At 36.1% G+C, this 21,764-nt stretch overlaps 1 protein-coding gene across 2 annotated transcripts in view; it reads right to left on the bottom strand.

Moving 5' to 3' along the window:
- The window catches only part of ITPK1 (inositol-tetrakisphosphate 1-kinase), a 134,284-nt gene that overhangs the window by 97,142 nt on the left and 15,378 nt on the right, over positions 1-21,764 (bottom strand). For both annotated transcript variants that reach the window (XM_088145221.1, XM_088145222.1), the window contains exon 2: positions 7,898-7,922. In XM_088145221.1, the coding sequence (XP_088001347.1) occupies positions 7,898-7,922 (25 nt within the window). The remainder of the gene's footprint in view (positions 1-7,897; positions 7,923-21,764) is intronic.

Below are 21,764 nucleotides of genomic sequence, written 5' to 3'. Positions count from 1 at the left end.
GAGAGGAAAAGCAGTATAGAAAATAAATAGTTTATACAATTTTATTTCCAGGTTAATCACTAGAAATGTGATTTGACAATCAGTTTGAGTTCTGAGACTTCAGAATGTAATACACAAGAGACTATCATTAACATTTCCATATATCAGGTGCAAGAATTATTACTTTAAAATAAAAACCAAAACTAAGAATTCTAAGGAAGATTAATAGTATCTTCTTGTAAAACCACAAAATATTTTGCTCTGTACAGTCTTTCATTTTAATTTACAATTTGCTTGCCCCATGTACCTGAAACAGTAGTTTTTAAACTGAGATAAATGAGTAAATGAGGGAATCACCAGACTGCAGCTGTTTTTATTTTTATATACATGTATATGTGTGCATATTTATACACACATATACATGTATGTTGAAGAGGCAATGTGGTGTAATGGTTAAGGTGACAGACTAGGAGTGGGAAAATCTGGTTCTTCTACTCTTTTAGGCACATACACTGGCTGGGTGACTTTGGGCCAGTCACTCTCTCTCAGCTGTAGATCAGAAAACTGAAAACCATCTGTTTACCAACCTGCACTGGGCCATCATGGTAGATTAGAGTACATAACCTTCAATGAGAAGAATTTCATCCTGCAGTAGATCGATTCAGGCTAATAATAACGTTTGTTAACATTTGTGCTGAGGCTTGTACTGTATGATATAAACTTAATAAAAAGATCTGTGAACTCTTGTTCTGTCCCGTGAAGCAAGGGGGTAGACTCAGGTATTTGGGAGCTCTATGAGAAATACTGGAACACCATTATATAAAGGTTTAAAAGCTTATTAATTTATATATAATCATTTCCTCTCAAATGTAATGAGATCTGAGTCACAATGCCCAAACAAAATGTGCCTTTGTATAGAGCTGCTGGTGTGGAAGAAAATAAAAAACCACCCTTTTCCTGATTCTATAGAATCAGTTCTCCAACATCATTCAAGCCATGCTCAGCTTGGAGGGCTTCCAGTTTAGGCTTCATGTATATGTTATTGAATATTTATTTTATAAGCTCACTTTCCTTGGGTATATTTCTTAACCTACTAATGTTTCACACAAAAATAAACCCCTCAATATTTCAAAAACAAGTGTTGCCTAGCAACCATTAGTGCAAACTATTTTCAGCAGTATTTTACTTAGGCTGAAGACAAATGTACTTCTTTGTAGTATTCTAATGAATCCAGTTGTTTAAAAAATGAAGGGAATTTTTCCCTCTGTTCCCATTTCAAGTGGTAATTTAAGAACATACCTACAAAACTTGTAATTTCTCATGATTATGCTGCACTATATAACTCTATATACTGTATATTTAAAAACATATCCAATCCCATTTTCTATTACATTGTCTCTATAACATGCATGACATTATATAAGTACATTACAAAGAACCACAAAGTTGGGAGTGACATTCAGGCAACTGAGTTTAATCCTCTGCTCACTGCAGGAACACAAATTAAAGGTGTTCCCAGACAGACAGGGTCTTGCTTCCATCTGAACACCGCCAGTGAGGAAGAACCCACTAAACTCTGGGTAACTGCTTTCATTTGTGAACTGCTTATTACTGTTGGGAAGTTATTTCTAACATTCAATCAAAATCTGCCTTCTTGTAGCTTAGAACAGATTTTGAACTTTTCTTGTGAGACTTCCTTCCAGGTACCTGAAGAGTGCTATCATATCCCCCCCTCCCCCACATAAGGCTAAATGTGGCCAGCTCCTTTAAATTCTCTTCATAGGACTTAGCATTCTTCCTGCCCTTCTCTGAACCTGTTCCAGTTTGCCTGAATCTGTAATACGCAATGCTTAACATGGGGCTAGATTAACACAGAAAAAACAGAACTATTATTTCTATAACTTAGAAACTATACTTTTGTTGATGCAGCCTAAAATTGCATTAGCCTTTTTTTGCATCCACAACACATTGTTGACTCATATTCAACTATCATTCTAACATGTTTTTCATGTTTTTATTATTTCTAAATTAGATATCCCTCATCTTATAACCATGCATGTGATTACTGTTTCTTAACCAAAGAAGTTTGCATGTTTCTTTCTTAAATCTTATGTTATTTTGTATCCATTTTTGTAGTCAATGAAAACCAGAAAATGCAGAACAATCAGAACACACTCCTTGCAATTAGCAGTTTTTCAGAAGAGGACCTTTCCATCCCTCATAGCAAAGCACAGCCTCTCAGAACATACAGCTCCCCAAATCCTGCCTTCTCACCGGGTCTCACTGAACTCCATTAGCAAACTCCTACTTGCACTCCTTTTTCACTTACAGGGCACAACCCAGCTGCTTCATATTTCTTCTATATCTCTGCTTACTTACCAGGAAGCATTCAGTCACATACAACAGGCAATTAACAGCTCTCAGAATACACTTCTTGCAATCAGCAACTATTCACAGCTAAACACGCATTCCCTCAGAACTTACCCTATTCACTCTCTTCTCTTTCTCTTCCTCCGGTCGAGATCCACACAGTCTTGCTAGGCTTATTACTACTGTTATTAGTAATGACTACTACTCTGTATACAGATAAGACTGCCTTTTAAGGCAGCTTCAAAATATGATATAGGGATACCCATGCCAGGGCTTTTTCATATATGACAAGCTTAAGACAAATAACTTAAAAGGTCTGCTTGATCTTACTGCCTTTGTAAGGCCAATGGGTAGTTGTATTTTCATAAACTTTCACAAATTACCGCTCTTAAACTGGAATGCTAGTTTGCAACTAGCTGCAAGCTATTTGAATATTTCTAGAAAAGCAGGATGCGCATATATCTGATCCTTCTCTGTGTAGCCCTACATTCTGTGGCATGGAAGCTTATTTAGTTCCTATTCCATGATCCTATTCTGTGACCCTATTCTTATTTGGTTCCTATTCTGCAGCATCAGATGAAAACATTGTTTTAACTAAGAGGGGTTATTTTAGCAATGTTAAATATGTTTTTGTTCTTTGATCACAGTGACCCATCAGATATTGCTCAACTATAAGCTGTAGTTCAGCAAGATCTGGAAAACAAACAGGCCCCTCACTTTTTCATTTGCTACAGTTATTTTTACTTTGTTTCTTTATATTATATGTTTTATGATTTAATCTTTATTTTGTTAACCACTCAGGGAGGCTGGCTCATGCCAGCAATGTGAGGATTCTATCAGGCTTAGCTCAAGAGTACATAACACTGGAAAGAAAAATCAAAAGCAACTCTGCTGGTTAACACAAATATTCCTCCAATCAGTTCATTAAATATTTAGGATAGCATAATCCAGAGTCATCTATTTTCCTTATTAGTATAAGAAAAAAGATAATAATTTATAAACTTCAACTAGCTAAGGCTTTGTCCATTTTCAGAAGTAAGAGTTTCAGTTAAATTCTTTAAGGATATATACTTTTACCTTCCACATTTTTTCATAGCAATCAGAATAGTTCAGCAGTAGAGAAGTGACATCTTCAAGTACTATCAGTGATTTAATGACATAAATTTAGTAAAGATTTATGAGACTTTGCTATGTCACAAAAAGAAATATTTAGCAGAAACAAGCAAATATATAACCAGCAGAGCTTTGACAGTGGGGAGTTACTTCCCTATTCCAAACATCTGACATGAATGTGTAATCTATTTGCTATTAAGTAACAGAATGCTTAATTAGTAAAATTATACACAAAAATGGAGGACAGTTCACAAAGATTGCAATAGGAAGCACATCAGTGTCAAGTCAAGGTTAAACACAAAACACATTTGAAAAAGAACAATGTTCTCTTGGACTCTTGCTCTGTTAGTTAAGACTAAATTGCAACAACAGTTTTGAATAACAAAGTTGTAAGTGTAAGGGCTCTTCCTCTGTGCAGAAGGAATCAAATAAGAGAAGATGAATTAAAATACTTTATTTAAATTTTTTCAGTTATGAGGGAAAGCCATTAGTTGTGATGGCTTTATATGGAATCAATCCATGTGTGTCTTAATCTACCATCACTGCAGAATTTAAGATTTCATTTGGAATTTAGCATGCTTTGATTTCTCAACATAATCAATTTGTTTTTAAAACAGAGATTGGCAACATGTGGCCCTTCAAATGTTACAGGATTCCATGAGCCTTAACTGAAAAAAAGTAAATGGTGAGAGATAAGGGGCACTGCTGTCTCACAACATCTGGAGGGTCACCTACATCCCATAGCTATTCTTGCTGTAGATGAGTACATTTCTATTAAAACACAATTCAAAATCCAATAATGGAATAGCACTGGGTTTAATGTATTCTAAAGAATAGCAAGGATAAGGCAAAACATTTTTGGCTGTGAAAAGGAAAGAAAAATACAGGAACAGATAAAGCAATGCATTTATTTTGGTATATACTAATCTAAGGCTTTATTATCCAAGAATAGTTTCAGTGTGACATTATACCTAATCCTAACAAGACTTGGTTTAATAATACCTCAAGAAGCTACTAAAATACAGAAGGTTGCAAGGGTGTTCTTCCATTATTTGTGAATTGCCATCTAAACCAAACCTTCAGATTACTGCTGGCAGACCACAGCTTCAGAAGGACTTATTACCCACAACACCGATACAGCGAGAAGGGGAGAGAAATTATCACTTTCTAATTTCTAATATATTAGCAAATGTATTTCAAACTGCACTTTCGGAAGCAAAACTAAATATTAAATAGAATATTTTAAAAGATCTTCCATTCTAATGGCTATTTCAGACTCAATATACTTATCATAGCTTCTATTTCTTTCTACTCAAGACTGAATTTTCAAACTTAATACAAACTTCAGGTATAAATGTACATTTGTGTTTATCATGAAAAGTCCAAATAATTTTTTGACATGTATGTTCTCTACCTTGAGTTTTTCATATACAATAATTTTTTAACTAATCTATACAGATCATTTCCCAAGTATATATTCCAATTTGAGATTACAATATCACATCATATTAAGCAATGTTTGCTTGGGCATACTGAAATGTATTTTCCCATCTTATAGTTTGCAAACCATGGTTTGTTCCTTGGGATAGGTTCACACATCACAGTAATTAAGGAAAAAAAGCAATGTCTGAAATGTCTATTTAGAAGGAAACTGACTCTTTTTGTTGTTGCTAAAAAATAATCCCTACATATTTGCAATTATTGTTATATGAATAATTGCCATTAATATCTTTTGAGCTATATTATGAAAGGGCAGCTGATAACAATAATCAGTGATCAACTACCCATCCAGAATTATTAAAATTATAGATGTAAAATTACAGTAAATCATTTTGTCTAGAAACTGAAATTGCTTTCCACTGCATTTTCATTTCTTACAATGTGTACCACATTTTAATCACTTTTTACAATAAGTTTCTACATCTTTAATGCTCTTTGGGGTTTTTTTTCGCATACTTCTAATGTATTTATAAGTAATACTTAATTGTATCAAGGTCATCAGGGCAATAACTGAAAAGAAGAAAGAAACTCTAATACTCCTCTGACCATAAACATTTTGGGATTGCACCATTCATATACTTTAGCCCTTGTTTAAATCAAGATTGACTGTACCAACGTTTTAAACCAAAAATTTACAGGGGATTGTATTTCCCCATACATACATTCCCTATACATGAATACAGAATTACAGATCCTTCAACACCCACCCGCTGACCCAGACACAAGAATCACAAAGGTTGATTTGCTTACAATGGTAACCCAGGCTAGTGCAAGCACTTTAAAGCTGAGGTACACACCAAACTCATCATATGGACACTGTTTTCAATTCTTTAAAGCAGTCTTCCTCAATCTGGTGCCCTCAAGTTATAATGAACTACAATTCCTGTCCTCTCCAGCCCACGGCCTAACACATGAGAGGCATGAGGCTGCTCTAAGCAAGAACAATTTATAAAAGCACACATAACTCTGCCTACAAGCCCTTTCAGTGGACTGTGCAGATCAGCCATTTTAAATTTCCTACATCAAATCAGGCCGCTGGAATTTTGGGGATTCCTAAAGTACCTTCTCTGATTTCAGATATAAATGCAAATCTCTCTTCCATATGCCTCTGTAACTATCAGATAAATTTCGAAGCATAAAATGTTCTGTTTTTGAAGGATTAGCATCAAAAGTGCTGCTAAACTGAAGATTACAAAAGAAAAGCTATTTAATTCTTACAGTAAAAACTATCACTTTCTAACAGTGTCACTGAAGTTTAAAACTTTGAGCCACTGCCAAGCCAGAGAAATCATGTAGACATGGATCTAGAAATTTTAATCATAGATATGCTATTTCACCATTTTCAGCTTCAGCTAACTATGCAAGTTTTCAATTAATGCATATGTCACAAAATAACTCTTAAGAACAATGATCTATGATGCACCAAATATGTATATGTTTGAAGATATTTATATTAGCATGCAATACTTAGTGGCTATTTCACTTTCTACTTTTTTCCTAGAAGCATTTCCTTAAAGATTTTGAGTGGATCTGGGCGCTACAGGTAGTCCTCAACTTACGATGGCAATTGGGACTGGAATTTCCATCACTAAGCGATGCAATTGTAAAGTATGACTGCATCATTTAGTGACAGGAATCCCTGCAGTCCCAGTTACTGCCATTAACCAAATCCTACGGTCATTAGGCGAGGCAACTTACTGCTGGCTTCCCACAACCAAAGTCAGTGGGGAAGCCAGCAGGAAGTTGTAGGTCCCAGGCTTGCAGGCAGGTAAGTGGCTGCTGCCAGGTGGGGAAGGGAGCAAGGGTGTGCACAAGAGGTGTGGGGTGGGGAGGGTGTGCAAGGGTGTGCGAGGTTTGGGGTGGGGAGGGTACATGAGGGTGCAAGGGGTGCACAAGAGGTATAGTGCAGGTTGGGTACGTGAGGGAGGGTTGGGGAAGGTGCGTAGGGTTGCAAGGGGGTGCATGAGGGAGGCCCGGCAAGAGTGCATGGAGGTGCACGAGTAGCTGGTGTGGCAGGAGCACAGAGGCGCTGGGAGAAAGTGCGCAGGTGGGGGAGACTTACCTCAGTGACTTGAGATCTTCCCTGCCCACTTCCCCATTAACTTTCTGGGGAAGCTGGTAGGAAAGTTTGCAAATGGTGATCACATGATTGTGGGGCGCTGCAATCAGTCGTAAGTGCGAATTGGATGCCAAGTGCCTAGATTGCAATCACATGACAGCAGAGGTGCTGGGACGGCCAGAACTCTAAGGGCCGGTTGTAACCATCATTTGTTCAGTGCTGCTGTAACTTTGAATGGTTGCTGAATGAATGGTCGTAGGTCAAGGACTACCTACACTACAAATGGAAGGGTTACTACAAAATATGTATGTCCAGTTCCCCTTCCTCCAGTTCTCCAATTTGTGCAATACTGATAAATAGAACATGAAGTCAATCACGTTGCATGTTTCATTACTACATTACAGAGGAAAGAAAGAAAAAAAGGAAATAGATACAATGTATTAATAGAATTACAGGGATTTGAAAAGGTCTTTCTTGCATCTGCAAAGCTACAGCAGGGATCTGATTTGCATAAAAATTGAAGGATGTGAAAATAGGCGATGTCAAATTATGAGAGAAATGTTGCTAGATTGAGTGAAAACCAAGTGGCTTACACCTACCACACTGTATACACTGGCATCATTATGCTTTTGTAAAATAAACAATTTAAATCTACCACCTTAAAGCAAGGAAAATGCAATAATATTTGGGGTTACTCATGTAAGTAATTATTAGTTATAAAGATTCATAAACTATTCAGCTTTTAATGTTAAAGAAGAACTTACGTTTTTCACATTATTTTATATGTGTACGTTATAAAGAAAGATTGTAAGAGACAGATGCTGCACAAGTACAAACATAATTCAAACAGAGATCAAACAAATAAAATGCACTTACCTGTATAACCTCTATCCCTCTTTTCCTGAGGAAAGAAAAGGGGGAAAAAGAAAAAAATGTATTAGGGAAATACACAAACAGTTATAGGTTTAACATCAGTAAAATGGTATTTGGAATAATTTCACTCTTGAACATTTAAGGTTTTAATTCAGAAGGAAACTTTTGATAGTGTAAAGTTTCTGTGGTACATCTGTATACCATTTACTGGGTTGTAAACAAGTTCCATTAAAGTTAATGGTATTTACTTTTAAGCAGTGTAAATACTTGATTAGAAGAAGGCTTCACACTCAGCAGAACTACAATTCAAGCATTTTACCATCCAATTTCCAAATCAAAATATAATAAATACACCAGCATAAAAGCAAAACAGCCTTTTCCAACTTCAAGGTCTGTTTAAACTATAATGTGGTAGTACAGTTAGCACAGTACTATACTATACTATACTATACTATACTATACTATACTATACTATACTATACTATACTATACTATACACTATACTATACTATACACTATACTGCACTGCACTAATTTCTATAATTAGTAGAGAAAAAGGACAAGCAATCCATGGGCTGCACTTATCCCAGATGCAATGTTATGTCCCCCATTCCTATCAAAGTGTATGCTGCCAACATTACCAATGTTTAGGGGTTCTTTGTAAAATTAAGACCTAGCATATATTAAACTAGAAGGAGAGCCAAAGTCAAGTCCACCTTCAGTCATGAAAGCTCACTGATTGACAATGGGTGAATTGTCATCTATTCCCCACCTATCACTACAATGTTGCGGGGAAAAACTGGGAACTGGATGAGTTAGTGCTATGTATGCTATCTTGAGAATTGAGGAGAGAGGTGATATGTAAATCTAAAAAATAAGTAGGTTGCATTTTATATACATACATACATACATACATACATACATACAATTTATTTCACTGAGTATCCATTGTGACCATAAGACCCCAAAATATTTTTTTCTCAAAATACAGACCTCAACTGCAGAAGAGATTGGTGTGGAAAATCGAAACATTTCTCATATGAAAAAAAACCCACATTTGTATTTGCACAATTGGAAAATACGCAATTGACAATATGAAAATTCCATGCAATCCATTCTATGTCTTTAATTAGGGAAATTAGGTGATGTGTTGTTTGCTCAAGGGAGCACACAACTTTTGGATGCCCATCCAAACTTTGCAGCCAAAAGATACTTTTTATTGTAACAGAAGGGAAAAAATGTCTGTTTACCTGGAATGCAAATCTATTATCCACATTTAATTAAAATATTTGAATTTTAACTAAATATAAATTTAATTAAATTAAATCTGTGTAAATGTTATATCCTACCTTTCCATCTATATAGCACTCAAGGTGGCAATTAAAAGTACAAATTATAAAACCAGAGTAAATATGATTAAATTCAATCATACACACATACACCCTGAAGGAGGAAATATATGCTTCTGAAAAAATATATGTTTGGTAATAATGAACTACATTTTAAAATAGTTACATCATTAGGCTTAGAAATGCTTCACATGAGTTTGAAAGTGATGCTTCAGATCATGTAGGTGTATGATTGCAGCAACTGTTGCAATGCATTATAGCAGATACGTGTATTTCCAGGATTGCACAGCTGTAGCAGAAATCTTCACACACATGAAGCCTCCCTGCCGCAGCCATATGTTCCTGGGAACATACACGGCTGCTTTAATGAGTTGCAGTCGGGTGCTGTAGTGGTGTTAGTGGGTGTTCTGAAGCACCTCTTTCATTGCATAGCCCTATATTCCAAACTATTTCAAGCCGACAAATAGGATATGAGGCATCATCTAGCTATAGCTGCTTTATACACTTTAAGAGATTAGAGTTTCACAGATTCTTCCATACATTATCTCAAGCTTATATTTGATATTCCTACAAAATCAAATTGCTTAACTAATTATTTTTGCCTTATTGCCAATCAATTCCAAAAGTTTGTGCACATCTCCAAAAAGCAGCTGAGCAGGAATTTGCATAATATCTTTAGTTAAAATATAAGATAAATAAATGTTCCATGTTAGAAATATTAAATGACTAAGGAGAAATAGCAGCCAAAGAATATGCTACAGGGAATAGAAAGAAGCCAAGCTGAAGTGAGGCAAACTCACTCCAATTTTTTTTAAATTGCATACTTCAAGATATGATACATTCTATACTTCAGCAAGTGTTAATCAAGTATGTGACTGTCCTTCTTTTGCTTTTTAATTGACTTTTGAACTGGAAAGAGGTATTAAAGAGGTCAAGTAGGGATCATAGTTCAGTGAAGTTTCAACTGCGAAAAGGTTCAAATAATCTTGCATATAGAACACTGATCCTCAGCATCTTCTCCTTAAATGAGAATCAAGTAGCAAGTGATGAAACTATTAATGGACATGACAACTCTGATCCAGATGGACCAACGTCAGATTCTGTATAAAATAGTTTCATATCCTTTCCATAGCTTTTTTCCTAGAAATGTTTATATTAAGATTGAATAAGAAACAAGGTTTTATTAAAATACACTGGTTATATTTCATTAATTTATTTTTACAAACATTACTCAAAGTGTTTTAAGTATACAAGAATATATCATAATATGAGTAGTAACTTCTGCCTAGATCGATAGTGAAAGATGGTCTGACCCTCACCAAGTCAGTTTTAAAACTATAATAAAACATTTGACCTTTTGTATACAAAGCCATTCTAAATCCTTTTCCTCTTGAACTTATGGCACTTGCAATCTTCCTGTCTTGGGTTCGATTAAAAGGGCTTTGACAGTATAAAGTCATAAAATCAGCACGGCATAGAATGCCCTGTTGAAGACTTTGTGTAAGCTGGATAAGACACACACACACACTGCTTAGTATTTCACTTCAAAGTCTTTCATCATGCATGGGAGCAGGTTGGGAAGGGGAGATTATAATAAAGACAATGAATTCAGAAAGCCAGAAACTAGACCTGTTGTACTTTCGAATTTTATAAAGGAAGGAGTTTAGTCAAAAGTCTCAGTATGAAGGAATTACCATCGACTGGAAGATTCAGCTACTTAAAAAGGAAATTCCACTTTTCACTTATTATCAGAGCTTGTTCCCTAAACAATGTCAAAAAAGAACTCAGATTTGTGATAAATGAGAGATGAAAAAGAGAGAGGAATCTAAATAACTAACTACCCATAGTTTTTGGTACTGGAATGTTTTTAACTAAATGTTTACTTAGTTTCTTTCATTTTTCCTCCTCTGTCACCATCAGGACTAACAGTATTACTACATACATACATACATACATACATACATACAGAGAGAGAGAGAGAGAGAGAGAGAGAGAGCACCGTAATATCTTTAAGAGGTTCACACATAATCTGTTTGGCAGTATGCTCTATATTTTTATTTTTATTAATATACTGAAACAGTCCAGTATTCTTCAGCATATGAAATAAAAATGTTAAATCATTTTTTAAAAAATGGTCCTAAAATGGTCGTTCTTGCAGTTATTGGCTCCATTTTCACCTAAGCAACGTAGAAGGATTTCTTAGAAGAAATAAAAAGGCATGCACTTTAGGAAATTTTATTTGCTTGTTTGTTTGTACAATTTATCTAGTCGTCCATCTTGTAAAAAACAACTCTGAACAGCTCACAACAATATTATGATATAATAAATTTAGAGGCTAAATAATTTACTGTTTCCTAAACCTATAGATTTTCTTCTTATTTCTTGGGTAACAATGAGAATTAAGTCATTGCACATGATCACAAACATATGAACCAGAATACTGAACTTCAAGTCTGGATGGCATTATTTTTAGCCATGCAATTCTGTTACAGAGATGCCTGACATTTATCAGACTCAGAACCTTCTTCCAATCAATTTATGTTCAGCATATAAATAAGGAGAAAGTATTAGGCTTGTCTCACTTTTTTGCCAACCTGCAGCCAGTCTGTTTCACCCTTTTAGACTGCGGCCTCCTGTACTGTGTATAGGTTTCACATGAGGACAATGAGAAGTGCTGAGATTCCCAGTTTCCTAAGAACATTCCAGAACTTAACATAGTCAATGTACAGCAATGTGAAAAGGTAAGTACACCCCATATAAAGTTTTTTGTATATGTCAATATTTTATGTTCATACAGTTTATAAAGATAAAAGTGATATAACTGAAAAAAAATGAAAAATTGACTTTGCAATGGTTTATTCAACAAAAAATTAACACATATATCATTTCCTTCTGTAGAAAAAGAACACCCTCGGCTCTAATACCTAGTATTGCCTCCATTAGAAGAAACAACATCAAGTAAGGGTTTTTTATAACTATGTATCAGTATCAGTCTCTGACACTGACGAGGAATTTTTTCCCATTCCTTCATGCTGAATGTTTTCAGCTGTATGTTTGAGGGGTTTCTCACATGCACAGTCCATATCAAATCACTCCCCAGCATCTCAAAGGGATTTAGATCCAAGTTTTGACTTGGCCATTCCAGAACCCTCCATTTCTTCTTTTCAGCCACTCCTTGATGGATGTTCTGGAATGTTTAGGGCCACTGTCATGCTGCAAGGTCCACTTTTGGTGGAGCTCCAATCTTCTGACAGAACAATCTTCTATCTCACATTATCTTCAAGCACCCTCTGGTATAATGAAGAATTCATAGCAGATTCTGTGATGGTGAGCTGCCCAGGCTCTACTGAAGCAAAGCAGTCCCAAACCTACCATTTCTACCACCATGCTTTACAGTTGGTATCAGGTTCTTCTGGTTAAATGCTGTCTTTGGTTTTCACCAAAAAATGTCTTCTAGTACTGTGGCTAAATACAGTACCTATCTTTGCCTTGTTTGTCCAGAGCACACATTGTTCCAAAAGTCCGGGTCTTTGCCTAGGTCGGGTGTCGGCAACCTGCGGCTCTTTTGAAGCTTTGCCGTGGCTCCGACAGCAGGGCCGACACTAGCAGGGCCGATAGCGGGGGGGGTGGGGAGCTGTATCACTTAACTCTGCCGCCTCCCGGCGCTCCCGGCGCTCTGTGTGGCAGGTTGCCGGCGACTTGGCGTAGAACACGCCTTCTATCCGCCCAGCGCAGGCCACGCCCTCCTCCGCGTCGCATCCGCACCCGGCATCCTTGGGACTCACCCTACCTTGCCCCGCAGCATCCGCGGCCGAACGGGCCTGGAGCCGCATCGTCCTCCACAGGCAGCCGCAAATCAAGGCCCCGGCTTCGGCCTAGCTCCTGTCGGCGGCCCACGCGAATGCGATCCGGGTGCACCGCTTTGCATCCTGCTTCCGCTGCCCCTGCTCTGTTGGGTGAGTCCTCATCTTGGGCTGGCCCCCTGTTTGTACTTTACTAAAGACTTATTGTACTTTAAAAGTGTTGGTCTTACATAAAATGCACCCATTTACTTGTATTTAGTTTTAAACATATTGTATGGCTCTCATGGAATTACATTTTAATATATGTGGCGTTCATGGCTCTCTCAGACAAAAAGGTTCCCGACCCCTGGCCTAGGTGTTCATGAGCAAACCTTAGTCTTGCCCTGATGTTCTTTCTGGACAACAAAGGCTTCTTCCTGGCACATCTCCCATGTAGATCTAATTTATGCAGCTTCTTTCTAAAGGTAGATTCATGCACTTTGACATCAATAGTGGTGAGAGCTACCTGTAGGTCACATAATGTAATTCTGGAGTTCTTAGAGACTTCTTTTGGCATCTTGCATTCTATGGCCTGACCTGGGCAAGTTGGCAGTTGTTTGGCAATCTTTTTAAATCCCTTCCCAGACTCATAGGCATCTATAACCTTCTTTCTGAAGGCCTCAGAGAGCTCTTTCAATCTAGGCATGGTGGTATCACACACTTCAACAACAAAGAGCAAATCAAACTAAATGTCTAAGGTTTAAATAAGACAGGTTCCTCCCAGATCCTACCTAAAAAAAAATCCAGATTTAAACTACTCCCTGGCTAGCAGTAAATGGAAACATGGGAATGAGCATGGTCATCAGAATAGTAGTCTTTGCATATATAATAGCTGGTAAAATCCTGCTTGCTAACTCATACAAATTAAGATTGTATGAATACAAAATAGGATTTATTTTGTCTTGCAAGGAAAGTGCTTTGCAAGCCAAAATAAATCCTCTCTGTTATGATACACACTGATAATATTAATTCTATCACTGGATTCACACACTGCATTAATGGTTTGTTTAATAATTGCCTATTGAATTAATCACAATTAACTGATCATATGAAAACTATAAACCAGGGGTTATAAAATACAGCGACCAAGTTCATACATCACACAAATGTAATATGATTTTCTTGGTTTTCGCTTGGTGTTTCCAAATGCAGACTGTAAGTAAAGCAACTGGACTATGCAATGGCTGCAGAAGTTTTAGAAAATACAGTACTAGTTTCCAATGGAAGTTACTCTAATTTATATTTAAAAATAATAGACTGAATTCCCATTTGAGCAGAAGGTGAATTAAGAAAAGATTGTTCTGAACATCCTAAAGCCTTATTTGGGAATAAAGTACATTTATGTTATATATATGTACAATTACTATATATGATTGATTATACATGCATAGTATTATGATGTTCATATAGCTCTCTGAATTAAAAATTTCAAGTATTTCTGTATTTTTCCTTTTCTGGCTAATAGAAAATCTAAAGGTTTATGTTTCATGAGAGATACTGTACAACTTGTACAACTTATACAGGAAAAGTGTTAGAATCCTATTTGACATTCTTGAAGACCAATTAGCAATATCCCTTCTCCCAAACAAATGAAACCTGTTTGCAAAGCACACTATACTAAGAATATTGTTCAGCTATAAATACGCAACATGCTGATGAGCGCTATAGTGGTTATGTCAGCACACAAGCAGAGTCTTCTGAACTGGAGTGGGATATTTATTTATTTATTTTACTTATATGGCTGTCCATATTACACACAATAGTCCTTTAATTTTTAAGATCTCCTACTTACCAACTGACTCTGGGCAGCTTACAAAGTATTATAAGCAATTTTTTGTGTGTGTAATAAACTATCTACAGAAGAACACAACAACACATCTCCTTTCCATTTAGAATCTTTCCTTCAACCCTCAATTCATGCTTCCAACCACCAAAAACAAAATGTAAAGTCAAGTAATGCCTCTGCTGGTCCTCTGACATGTGAATGAACAAACTTCTTAGACTGAAAAAAATCAATGTTCAATGGTTTAAACACACTACAGTAAACCTTTCTTCCTCTGATAAGAAAGATTCCTCCTACATCATATGATCTACATAAACTACATTTTAATGTAGCCTGTACATTATGAAGTATACGGATATTTCTTTTCAAGAGGTATCATAAAGGAGCATTGATTCAGAGTCGACTATAGCCAGATTAACAAAAACTAAATAAGTATTCAGAATTATAAATATCAAATGTACAAAGACAGAAAAGCATAATGCTTCAACAAAAATGAAACTAAGCTATGCCAACCTAAATTAAGCAAGATGAAATAAGCCCTAAATTGCATGAATAAATATAATTATACCAAATATCCTACCCACTAATATGTTTCTTCCAATTGTTGGACATGTTAAATCCTCTATAAATGGACAAGTGGGCTATAAATTGAATAAATAAATATGAAGAGAAATTATTGACATCATCATGTTTATTTAAATGACAGAAATTATCTTCCTCTAAATGTGTTTGGAGTAAAACTATTATTACAGTGGTCAACATAACATGTTGGATAGCCCTGTAAATTATAATTTTGCCATGCACCTGCATAAAAATCAATAAGAAACTGCATCAAGATCATTACTCTTTCATGTATGGCAACATGAGGTTAAGAATTGGTGATTATACAAGGCTATTACCCAGTAGGATACAAGCCAAGCTTAAGTATGGACCGAATTGTATAAAAGCAGCCACAGAGTTTCCAAGGTAGATGATTCATTGTAGTACAAATACCACATGCTGATGTGTTAATAGATCAAATGACTAGTAAACTAAAAAAATCAGAAGGGAAGTAATTAGGGCCACTGTATAGCTGCAAAGATGACAGCGTGCCTCAGTGGAAAATTTCCATTAATTGTAAGGAGTTACATAACAATTAGTTTAATATCGTTCAAGGTACTCTGTAAAAATAGCCAAAGAAGAGCAATACATAACTTAAGAGTCATTATCCTTGCCCTAAATAGGATAATTTACCAGAAATGCACTTGGCTCTCTTTAAAAGTTCTAAATGTCATTTACTGCAAATTAGCTATCATTTGGATAAGCATCTTGGGCATGCCTACCAAATGAAAAATACAGAAAGAAATGTCACAATAGTATTTGGACTCTAGGAAAATAAGCAGAGATATTAACTAAAAATTTTCTTGAATAGTCAGATCCATATTATGACTGATTTTGCTTTATCTGACATCTGAGACAAAACTATTACTAGGTCCACTCATATCATCAAGTCACATTATGATTTGTTTGATTTTGGTTTCACATTTTGTATGAATCCGGTCCTTGTGCCTTATTTATCAAATTACTTTTAAAACATGACATGGGTGAGTGAACTAAAATAATATACTGAAGTTTTTAGTTTCTTTTTCCTTTTAGAATAGGTACTTTTTGAGAAGAAAACTTGGCAACTATGCATTGCCCATGTGACCTAATAGAAGAAAAACATCTCAGGGATGACTGTTCATAAATTAGTCTTGAAATCCTGACTATGTTAACTTGTGGGTTAATTTATTAATCTAATATTCAGTTAAACAAATCCTACAAAGCCACATCAGTTGTGAAGCAGAATCCTTCCTCAATATAGTTTAAATATGATCAAAATTACTGTGACTAGTAAGACTATACAGAATTTGTTTTTCTTTAGTTTTAGTCTAAGTCAGTGATTCTCAAAGTGTTGTCTACAGAGATCTACAGGTGGCCTGCCATGGCTTCCTCATGCTCATGGGCCAGAGCCTGCTAGCTGCCTCACACCCTGCCTTCCCACACGGCCTGACAGTCAGCTAGTTTGCAAGAACGGATCAGTTACTGAAAACTGATTCACTGAAGCATGGAAGCGACAATACAAGTAGCAACTTGAGTACTAAAATTCAGCAATTTGAATTTTAAACAGGTCTTCAGCACAGATCAGACTGTAAGTCTGCATGTGCTGCACTATGCTAAGTGTAACTGTAATCTTGAACAAACAACTCAAAAGAAAAGTGCAAATTAGAGACACAATGATGACTAATATAGGATTTCATTGGGCTGGAGTCCATTCACTTGTAGCCCCTTATTATTTATGAGGTTTCTACTGAATATAATTCTTGCCCAGCAGGCTTGTGTTAAGAGATGTTCCTATTATGGTATGGGGTAAAATAATTAAAAAGACCTTTAAAAATGGAAAAGATTGGCAAGCATACAAAAATGCAACAATCATTTTCTAATTTGCAAAAAATGTGAATTCTCATGCTTTTAACGATGAAAACTTAGGTTTAGATGGTTAATCCTGGCCAGTGAAACAATTAAACAAAATAAGCACATCCTTAGAGTACCAAGGGAAGAGGGGCACCACTGAGTTTTTTCCCCTAGCTACCATGCCCTTTACTCTTTCACTGCCACACTCCACTTTAGTCGACTTTTTGTAATTGTCCTTATCTGCCATGTTCGACTTTAATCTGCATTGTTTAAAAAAAAAAAAGTTTCTTTGCCATGCTGAGTGACTACAGTTTAAAAGTTGGGTTTGAAAGTGTCATCAGATATCACATTTGTTTCCATCTCATGGCGTGAGAGTTCTATTTCTGCCATTGTTGGGCTGTGCTCAGGGCATAAATTGGCCTTAATCCAGCTCTGGGTAGTCTCCACATTTTCTGAATGCTCATTCAGTGGTCCAAGATTGCTGAGTTTAAGAAACACTAGTCCGTAGTATTAGGGGTACTGTGACACCTCAACTGTTGTTTGCCTTAGCGCTAATATTAATGTTCAGCAACAGTGTGTTTTGTTGTAAACAATGTATCAATTCAATTGTTATAACTAAATTCATTATAGCATTTTTTTTTTTTTTTTTACCATGACAGACAGGGAGAGAAAGGGAGGGAGAGAAAGCATTCTTGGAAATCCAGATCAGAACACACATGGGAAAAAAATAATCACAAGCCAAATTTCTGCCATCCATCAGATTAACCCTATTTAGGCACAATGCTAAACCATAATTTTCTTTTCATAACGATTATCTGCATTGAGCCACATGTTCTTACACATACCACTCTCCCTCTCCAAAGCATCTGCAACGTTAACAGTACAGTACATATAATCTTAAATATCACTTTTGTTGAAAGTCAAATTCAAACCAAAGTTTAGAAAATTATTTCACTTAAGTACAGTTAAGATTAACCATAGTTTAAATTTAAATATCACATTGTACTGCAGTTAATTTAAAATAAAAGTGGAAGTTTCTAATCTTTTTGTTGCCACATTGGATGATAATGGAAAGCAATTAAATCTCAACTTTAAGTCTTAATGTGTAGTGAGTGCAGTGCCTGGCAGAAGCAGGAAAAGAACTTGGCAGTAAACTGATGAAGGCACATGGCATAACACTGAAAAACAGTTAGGACGAGACTGCTCAAATGGGTAGGCACTATCTTGATGGCTACAAAGTTTCAGCAAGCCAGTTGCAAATTGAAGAATCCTGGCAACCTCTGACCCCAGACTGTTTTCGGTGAAGACACCTCCCACAGATTCTTGGGTAATTTTGTGAACTTCCTACTGTTCAAAGTTGCAAATTGCGGCAAGACATTTAACCATCTTTTCTCATTTGGTTGCTGATGTCCATATGTGTAGACAATGTCTAGCACAAATAAAGCTCAATGCAGGAAAATGAAGAAAAACTGCCAAATAATTTGAGAGAGACAAGGATTTCTTTCTCCACAGAATAGAAAAACAGAAAGCTGTTCTAGTTTCTATTTAGCAGACATAGGATTTATGGCTATCATTACTGCATCTGTTATCAAGCTTAGGCAGGGTTACATAACTATCCCAGGAGTTTTTAACAATTTTATGGAACCATTTTGCCTTATCAGCTGTTCACCTGGAACACCTCTAAATACACATGCTGTTATTTTGCATCACAATGGTGCTAACTCACCACCTATTCTCTCCCACTTACACACCATTCTCATTTAAGCTGGGCAAATAAGTCAAGAAAAATGGCTACACCTCACTTATATAACATTGGAGAAAACAGTGCAAAAATAGATAAATCATCTTTAGCAACGACAAAAAGCAATACTTAGCAGTAGCCTCGTTAATTTCTAATTCGAGTGCAAAAAGCTTTCACAGCCACCTCAGTTGCTCCTGCCCTGAAAGCTACTCACCTACGATCAACTCATGTTGACTAAGCACACGTGAGAATTTTATTGCTCTTGCACTGCTGTCTCACCAATGAGCTACCACGTTACTTTTTAGTAGTTAAAACCACCTTAGATTCTCAGTTCCTCATAACCATTCAGTTGACTTTGTATACTCCAGATTGTCCTTAATTTACAGTGACTAAATCTTCAGCTCTATGGCAACAGTTAAAATCAATCTGCTCTGAGGAATAATAAAAAAAAGGGCTCATTTTGGCCATCAAGTGCAACCTCTTCCTCAATGCAGGAATTCAAATTAAAGCATCCCAGACATGAAACTGACCTACCTCCTCTTAAACAAACCAAATTAAAGGAAACTTTTTTGAAAATTTCAGTCAAATTTGCCTTATAAGTTAAATCCATTGTTCCACACCCTGCACTCTGGAACAAGAGAGAAAGCCTTGACCTTCTGCGTAACATCATTTCAGGTATTTGAAAAGTGCTATCATATTCCACCCAGTTCTTATTTCTTAAGGCATAACAAAGCTAAGCTTTTTCAATTTCTTTTCATAGGGCTTCATTCTAGTCTCCTGACCATCTTGGCTGCCCTTCTCTGAACTGTTCTAATTTATTTAAATCCTACTTAAACTGTGGTGCCCAGAACTCGGACAATAGTCGATGTGTGTATATGTGTGTGTATTAAAATAAAATTTAATAACGCAATACTTCCTGCGATTTGGAAATTATACTTCCAATTGTGCAGGTTAAAATTGTTTTTGCTTCTTTGTAGCCATATCACATTGCTGGTTCACATCAGTTTGCAATCAGCTATTATTGTAAGAACCTTTTTGCAAATATTATTACCAAGCTAGGTAATACCCCCATCCTGTAATGGGGCCTTTGACTTTTGTTTCCTAAGTGAGAAACTTCACACTTGCCTCTTAAAATTCATCCTGTTACTTTCAGCCATTTCTCTGATCTATCAAAATTTGAATTTTATTTCTGTCTTTCTTTCTGTATATCAGCTATCTCGGTTTTTTATCATCTGCAAGTCTGATAATCATTTTGTCCATTTCTTCATCCAAATCATTCATGACAAGTACTGATCATTGTGGCATTCCATTTGATACCTCTCTCCAATTTTATGAGGAACCTTTCATGAACAGTTTTTGAGTATGATTTTAAAGCCAGCAATACAAGCACTTAATTATTATACTATCAAGTCCATGCTATCAAGTCCATAGTTAATTAGCTTGCTGTCATGGAGAATTTTACTAAATGCTTTACTAAAGTCAAGGTACATTATGCTTATAGAATTCCCACAATCTAGTAAGGAAGTTACTGATTTATTCTTGACAAATCCATGCTGACTTCTGGTAATTACTACACTGTTTTCAAAGTGCTTACAAACTAGTCTCTTTATGATCTACTCTAGAATCTTCCCAGAAATCCATGTCTGTAGTTCACTAGATTTTTTTTCCCCTGCTTTTGACAACAGGGACATTTGCTGTCCTCCAGTCATCTGGTATTTCATCAGTTCTCCAGGATTTCTTACTGCATAATACATAAGGGTTCGCCCAGACCATCAGCAAGTTCTTTCAGTACCACAGAATGTAATTCAACTGGTTGTGGGGATTTACACTCATCCAAAGCAAAGAGATACTCCTTGTTCCTTTCTATCAGTCTCAAACTTCCATCATACTCCTTCATCCTGCCCTTCACAATTTCTTAGTGGAATACATTTTATTTGTCTGAAGACTAAAGCATAAAAGGAATTTAATAAGTATGATTTTCCTGATTAACTGTTAGAATTTTGTCGTCTTTCCTGAGCAGTTGGTATACTGAAATTTTAGTTTTATTTTGAACATAACTCAAGGAGCCCTTTTGGTTATTCTTAGCATATCTCATTAATGTCAATTAATTCCATGTGTATACTTTCCAGGTATCACCTTCAAAGCTTGGGGTTACTTGTGTAACCTAGCCCTTTCTTCTATGTGTCCTTTCTAGTTTTCAGAGCTTCACTAAAATTGTGGGAACGACTTTGGCTGTCCTCCATTTTTTTTCCTCACTGGAATTGTCTGCAACTGTGTCTTTAGTACCTCCAATTTTTGGAATTTATACCTAACCTTTCCTGTTCCCATTAGCTTCTTCAGCCATTGGCTCTTGATTAACATTTGTTTGTTTTTCAAATTTATATATGCCACCCATCTCACTATACAAGTGACTCTAGGCATTGTTCTGAGTTGATTAAAATCCACTTTTTTGAAGTCCATGATATATATCTTACTACACTAAGTTTCCTTTAAAATCAAGAACTCCAACATTACATGGTCTCTTTCTCTCAATGTTCTTGCTACTTCTAAATCTTCAAATAAGTCTTACCTATTGATTAGCATTAAGACAAGGATAGCTGATTCTTTACCTTCACTCAGGAGAAAATGGTACACAAGAAAAGTCAGTAATTTCCTGGAAGGTTCATCCTTAGTAGAGTTTGTCTCCTAACATATGGCAGAGAAATTAAACTCTCCCATTATT

The sequence above is a fragment of the Python bivittatus genome, unplaced genomic scaffold, assembly GCF_059951505.1.
Source record: "Python bivittatus isolate LINGU-HERP-01145 unplaced genomic scaffold, Pbiv_v1 ctg000480_np1212, whole genome shotgun sequence".
NCBI lineage: Eukaryota > Metazoa > Chordata > Lepidosauria > Squamata > Pythonidae > Python > Python bivittatus.
The sequence above is the reverse complement of the archived record's forward strand: the minus strand, read 5'-3'. Positions and strand labels throughout refer to the sequence as shown.